Below are 7035 nucleotides of genomic sequence, written 5' to 3'. Positions count from 1 at the left end.
TACATCCATCAATACATCAATACATCCATCAATACACCAATACATCCATCAGTACATCCATCAATACACCAATACATCCATCAATACATCCATCAATACACCAATACTGTTACTGGTGTCTGATGATGCCTGTCTGTGATTGGCTGTAGGATCCTGAAGCAGTACGATCACCCAAACATCGTGAAGCTGATTGGTGTTTGTACCCAGCGCCAGCCGATCTACATCGTCATGGAGCTGGTTCCTGGTGGGTGGAGCTTGGTCCCTGCTGAGGTTGTTTCTGATTGGTCACTGTAGCAGCTGTAGGTTTGACTCTCGCTGCATCTGTCAGGTGGAGACTTCCTGTCCTTCCTGAGGAAGAAGAAGGACGAGTTGAAGACGAAGCAGCTGGTCCGGTTCTCAGTGGACGCCGCCGCCGGCATGGCGTACCTGGAGAGTAAGAACTGTATCCACAGGTGAGTCACAGAGAAACGGCATTAAACTCATGGCGTCATCATTTCATTAAATTATGATGTTGTCCATGTGATGTGGACGCTGACGTCCACAATGTCCGTCCACTAAGAATAGAGAGAGTCCGTCCTTCTTTATCAACATCCCAGAGAACGTCCTCATCACACCTGACTGATCCAAACACACTGTGTCTCTATGTCTCTGTCTGTCTGTGTCTCTGTCTCTGTCCCGTCTGTCTCTGTCCGTCCCCCGTCAGGGACCTGGCAGCGCGGAACTGTCTGGTTGGAGAGGGCAGCGTGTTGAAGATCAGTGACTTTGGGATGAGTCGTCAGGAGGATGATGGGATTTATTCTTCATCTGGACTCAAACAGATTCCCATCAAATGGACGGCGCCAGAGGCTCTCAACTACGGTACGTCACTGCTGACACGTCCTGTCAGTCCTCTGTCATGTGTCACTGATGTGTCGCTGATGTGTCAGCAGTGTGTCACTGATGTGACAGCAGTGTGTCACCCATGTGTCATTGATGTGTCGTGCTCTCTGATTGGCTGTCGCAGGCCGTTACAGCTCTGACAGTGACGTGTGGAGTTATGGGATTCTGTTGTGGGAGACGTTCAGTCTGGGGGTGTGTCCTTATCCTGGGATGACCAATCAGCAGGCCCGAGAGCAGGTGGAGAAAGGTAACCAGCTGCTCTTCATCATCATCATCGAAAGTAGAGACTTATGTTTAATGAATGCTCACCCTCTTCGTCACTCATTGGTCGTTAAGTCATTCTGTGAGTTACTATGGAAACACTGACTCTTCCCCCTCCCTCCTCTCCTGGTTGCTAGGTTACAGGATGGCATGTCCTCAGCGTTGCCCTGATGATGTGTACAAAGTGATGCAGCGCTGCTGGCAGTACAACCCTGAGGACCGCCCCAAGTTCTCAGAGTTGCAGAGAGACCTTGCTGCCATTAAGAAGAAGTGATGACATCATCGTCACATGACCTCACCGCCATCAAGAAGTGATGACATCATCACATGACCTCACCGCCATCAAGAAGTGGTGACATCATCACATGACCTCACCGCCATCAAGAAGTGATGACATCAGTCACATAACCTCGCCGCCATCAAGAAGTGATGACGGCATCATCATATGACCTCGTCGCCATCAAGAAGTGATGACATCATAACATGACCTATTCACCATCAAGAAGTGATGACATCATCACATGACCTATTCACCATCAAGAAGTGATGACATCATAACATGACCGTGCCGCCTTCAAGAAGTGATGACACTAGATACAGAGGAAGGAAGTTCCTGTACAGCAGAGCGCCACCAGCACACTTTATTTTAGTTTGGGGTGGGCGTGGTCAATGTGTGGGCGTGGCCAGCAGGTGGAGGTGATGAACCTTTAGAAACACTACAAACAGAAAAGACACTTAGCATTTAGCTGCTAATGTTTGAGACGACTAAACATTACTGACATCAGCATATGTGTAGCTAATCATGTTAGCATCTGTAAACACGTTTACGTCTCACGTGGTTATTCTGTCGTCAAACAGGAAGTGCAGTCTGGTGTTACGGAGCTAACAGCTTAGCATGAGTTTAGCCAGAGATGTTAGCATGATAAAACATACTAACATGTTGAAACTTGAATCAGAAGTTATTAACGCTAATGCTCGTTTACAACAAAACTTTATTTAAACAATCAAATGTTTGCTTTTTTTGTGAAAAACCTTCAGTTTCCTGTGTTTTATTTCAAAATAAGCTAAAATTATCCATCGAGGTCATCAGGTGATGTCAGACACTAAACCACGCCCCCAGAACACCACCTTTCACTACTGTAACCATGGCAACAGCGTGAACACTAAAAGCTTCTGAGGACCAATCAGCTGTCGCCACTAAACATTGTGTCTTTTATAAATCTTTTATTCTGAAAATCACACACACACAGGCCACGCCCACTCCAACATGTGTTTCCTCCGACCAACCCATGATTCAAATTCTTTATTTAAAACATTTTATTTTTTAACTGATATTTTTATTATTTTAAACCAAAGTTTGGGAAAAAAAAAAAAAACCAGCTCCAAAACACTTTAAAAAAACAAAAAACATCGTCAGCACTTCCTTTGTTTTCTCCAGGTTGTCATGGCAACTGAAATAATGACGGACCACCTTGTTATAAGAAAAGAAGATAAAGTTTAATATAAATATGTATAAACTACAAATAAGAAGACACGTATCACTTCCTGGACTTCGTCAGGGCGGAGCCTAACTGTTAGTGATGTCGAGCGCCGCCTACTGTTTGTGTAAATAAATTCTGTTTGTTTCTGACAGTTTTCAACACTAATCATTTGTTTGTTTTTTACATTTGTTTATCAAAATACTATCGTAGCATTTATTATGAAAATAAAACAAATCATATGAACATGCCTGACGAGTGATGTCATTCCTAACCTGTCTCATTGGTCCAACAAACCCCACGGAGAGCGGCGTCATCTCCGTCACTCCTCTGAAGTTTAAACTTTATTCAAACACAGTAACTTTATCGACACACTGTCTGCGGTACGAGTCGTTTTCAGTTGCGAATAAAAAACGAAACTTTATTTATTTTTTCACCATCTTTATTTCGTCATTATTAAAACTGTAAACTTCCAAATAAGGTCGGCAGCGTGGCAGGTTTCGGGTGGGGCTTGTAGCCGATTCGCTCGTTGATAAGGTCCGCCCTTGATGCTGTTGTAGAGGAAGAAGCTGAGGTTCCGCCCCCAATGACGTCAACACTGATGACAGAAGCCCCGCCCGCTCCTCCTCCAGACTCCGCCTCCTCCCGCTGACGTTTCCTGGCCTAACAAAAACAAACAAAAGTCAAAGTCGACCCCACACTCAGTCGTGTGGCGCCACGACTCTGAGTCTCCGCCCACTGCTGCCGCCATCATCAGTCCGTCCTCAGGTGTTGATGTCACTGCACCATGTGACTAATTTACTGATCAATGAAACAGAACCTGACCAGAGGACGGCTGAAGATCAATAACATACAACCATCAATCTATTAATCGATCAATCAGCACTCACGTTGAGTGACACAAGACAGGACTGATTGATATAGTGAGTATTGATATGTATTGACCAGTGCTGACAGAATCGATCAGTGTTGACAGTATTGATCGGTGTTGACAGTATTGATCAGTGCTGACAGTATTGATCGGTGTTGACTATTGATCAGTGCTGACCATATTGATCGGTAGTGACAGTATTGATCGGTAGTGACAGTATTGATCAGTGCTGACCATATTGATCGGTAGTGACAGTATTGATCAGTGCTGACAGTATTGATCAGTGCTGACCATATTGATCGGTAGTGACAGTATTGATCGGTGTTGACAGTATTGATCAGTGCTGACCATATTGATCAGTAGTGACAGTATTGATCAGTGCTGACCATATTGATCGGTGTTGGCAGTATTGATCAGTGCTGACGGTATTGATTGGTGTTGACAAACCAAATCGGTGTTGACACTATTGATCAGTGTTGGCAGTATTGATCAATGCTGACAATATTGATTGATATGGATAGTATTGATCAGTGCTGACAGTATTGATCGGTATTGATAGTATTGATCGGTGTCGATAGTATTAATCAGGGTCGACAGTATTGATCGGTATTGATAGTATTGAGCGGTGTTGTGCTAGTTACTGAAATAGTAACTAGTTACCATTACTACTTACTTCATTAAAAAGTAACTCAGTAACTCAGTTACTTAAACCAAAAAGTAATGCGTTACTCTGATCAATATTGATCAGTGCTGACAGTATTGATCGGTGTCGACAGTATTGATCGTGTCGACAGTATTGATCGGTGTTGACAGTATTGGTCAGTAATGACAGTATTGATCAGTGTTGACAGTATTGACAGTACTGATCGGTGTTGACAGTATTGATCAGTAATGACCAGTGTTGTGCTAGTTACTGAAATCGTAACTAGTTACCATTACTACTTACTTCATTAAAAAGTAACTCAGTTAGTAACTCAGTTACTTAAACCAAAAAGTAATGCGTTACTGAGAAAAGTAACTTTTTAGTTACTTCCTTTCCCGAAAAAAACTCGACTTAGGACTCTCGTCTCGCCAACACGCCATGACTTTGACGCATGCGCACTAGTGTCATCTATACTCTGAGTGTGTCCTGGCTGTAGATGACTCAGTGGGGTCACTAGAGGGTGCTAGGCGCTTTTCTTTTTTGCAGTGTAGTTTTTCTAAGCCACAAAGAAGACAGCGTTGCTAAGAAGGATCATGTTTTGGGAAACTCAGCCCTGCAGCCCAAAAGATTTCCTAACTGTATTGGCTCGTAGTTACATCGCCTAAGAGACAGAGGATGGAGTTTAACCAAGGGACTGTTAGACTACAACTTGACAAAACTATTGAACGGTATAGGAAACATGCAACATGTCTTCTACAGTGGAGTCACTCGCTGTCAGGCAACAACTACGGTACTTGGATACAAGATACATACATGATGGTGTCGAGTCTGTCGCTCACTACAGACATTGTGTGTCCACAACAAAAGCTTCCTCGGGATAACAATGGATATCACGTCACTGGATATCACGTCACTGGATATCACGTTACTGGGACTAAAAATCTACAGAAGCGCTACGGCTTAATTTAACGTTACAGCACTGTGGTGAGACCAGCAGGTTGACAGTGACTTGGTGAGAGACGTGTTTCATTAAGATGCTCTGGTAAGAATTGTTCATATACCTCTGTCTGACTTGACTATCTTTTATTGTTCAGGGCTAAAATGTTTTAGTGAAAGGGAACTTCAGTTTGTGAAGGAATACTGCATGCTGCGCGCTGTTTTAAAACCTGGCCAAAAATAACGGAGTAACGCACCGTTTGGTAACGGTAACTGAGTTACTGAATTTAAAAACTAACCCGTTAGAGTATTAGTTACTGCGTTACTAATAACGCATTACTGCCCAACACTGGTAATGACAGTATTGACAGTATTATTATTATTATTATTTTTTTTCAAAGATATTTTTTGGGGCATTTTTAAGCCTTTAATTGATAGGACAGATGATCATGAAGGGGGAGAGAGAGGGAGTGACATGCAGCAAAGGGCCACAGGCTGGAGTCGAACCCGGGCCGCTGCGGCAACAGCCTTGTACATGGGGACGCCTGCTCTACCACTAAGCCACCGACGCCCCCAGTATTGACAGTATTGATCGGTGCTGACAGTATTGATCAGTATTGATCGGTGCTGACAGTATTGATGGGTGTTGACAGGAACATAGAAGTGGTTCAAACCTCAAGCTCCTTCTTGACGCTCTCGAACTCCTCTGTGTCGTCGATCTTCAGCTCCAGACGAGTCGGTTTCCTCCTCAACATCTTTGCCTGGTATCAGAGGAGCCTTCACAAACAAACAAACACAAACATCACAACAACTGATAAATAAACAACAAGACACAAACATCACTGTCAGTGATTCTCGTCAGTCCGGCAGCCTCAGAAATCAGTGTTAGTGAGGACAGTCTGCGATCACAGGACGCTTTGACGGGGCAAGGACATGAGTCAATGTACGTGAGCGTGCACGTGAGCATTACTGTGAGTCTCAGTGAGGTGAACCACGGCAGACAAATGGGAAACAGTGAGGCAGGTCAGCTGTTGCTGTTTTCAGGTGATCTCCACCTGTAACATGTGACCACTTCCTGCTGTGCCTGACATGTGACCGCTTCCTGTGGTGTACCTGACTCTGACCTGTTCAGGGTCGATTCTGCAAAATTAGAAGCAACTCCAGACGCTTGATTCATTTCACATCGTCCAGCATCATGTGTCCTGTCACATGACGGTTTGAGACATTCACAGGCTGACAGCTGTCTCTGTTTTTATTTACAGACCCGACACATGGAACCGTTCTCTTTACGAAAAGTCTGACGGGCAGTTGAGACGGAAAAGAGACGAACACGCACAGGGCCCTATTTCAGGAAGCAGGCTCAACAAACTCTGAGCCTGAGCCTGATCTTCCGGGTTGACTGAGCCTGAACTGAGAAACAGAACACCTGATCAGCATCAGTTCAATCAACTCTGGGTATGTTCAGCCTGAGAGAGGCGCGTTCACGACGAGCACTGAAAGACATCATCAGTGGAGTAATGTGATGGAGCCCAAACACACTGGGCACAAACTCAACATCAGACACACAGATATTAAACAGACTGGTAAAAGTTTTGTTTCTACTGACTTCATTCTGTCAATATTAGGCTGAGGTTCATTTAACTGCTGTGAAATGACTTCATGTAATCTCCTTTATTCTCACATGGAGCTATTATGGGATGTTTAGTCCCATCAGTGAGCCAGTACACCGCGGAGTCTTTGAATATATGAAAAGTATTCATGAATCACTGCATCATGTATCCACGTAGATTCATTTCTCATCAACACTGACAAACCTGCAGTTCTTTTTTTAAACATTAGTTTCTGGGCTTTTGTTGCCTTTAATGTCAGGACAGCATAACGTTATGGGGAGAGAGGGAACGACATGTAGCACAGGACAGCAGGCTGGGTTTGAACCCACAGCCGCTGCGTCTGATCACGGGGCGTCC

General features: G+C 44.2%; 2 protein-coding genes across 5 annotated transcripts in view; one reads left to right on the top strand and one right to left on the bottom strand.

The window, feature by feature from the left end:
* The window catches only part of fer (fer (fps/fes related) tyrosine kinase), an 18152-nt gene extending 15284 nt beyond the window's left edge, over positions 1-2868 (top strand). For all 4 annotated transcript variants that reach the window (XM_050051588.1, XM_050051585.1, XM_050051586.1 and 1 more), the window contains 5 exons: positions 150-244; positions 329-452; positions 704-858; positions 1004-1126; positions 1278-2868. In XM_050051588.1, the coding sequence (XP_049907545.1) occupies positions 150-244; positions 329-452; positions 704-858; positions 1004-1126; positions 1278-1414 (634 nt within the window). In that variant the 3' untranslated portion in view covers positions 1415-2868. The remainder of the gene's footprint in view (positions 1-149; positions 245-328; positions 453-703; positions 859-1003; positions 1127-1277) is intronic.
* Positions 2869-3038: 170 nt separating this feature from the next.
* cdc26 (cell division cycle 26 homolog) overlaps positions 3039-7035 on the bottom strand; it is an 11052-nt gene continuing 7055 nt past the window's right edge. Inside the window, exons 2-3 of the mRNA XM_050051676.1 lie at positions 5743-5845; positions 3039-3281 (exon numbers count right to left, since the gene is read on the bottom strand). Coding sequence (XP_049907633.1) covers positions 3075-3281; positions 5743-5823 — 288 coding nt within the window. The 5' untranslated portion in view covers positions 5824-5845 and the 3' untranslated portion in view covers positions 3039-3074. The remainder of the gene's footprint in view (positions 3282-5742; positions 5846-7035) is intronic.

Source organism: Epinephelus moara, chromosome 8 (genome assembly GCF_006386435.1).
Source record: "Epinephelus moara isolate mb chromosome 8, YSFRI_EMoa_1.0, whole genome shotgun sequence".
Classification (NCBI taxonomy): domain Eukaryota; kingdom Metazoa; phylum Chordata; class Actinopteri; order Perciformes; family Serranidae; genus Epinephelus; species Epinephelus moara.
The sequence above is the reverse complement of the archived record's forward strand: the minus strand, read 5'-3'. Positions and strand labels throughout refer to the sequence as shown.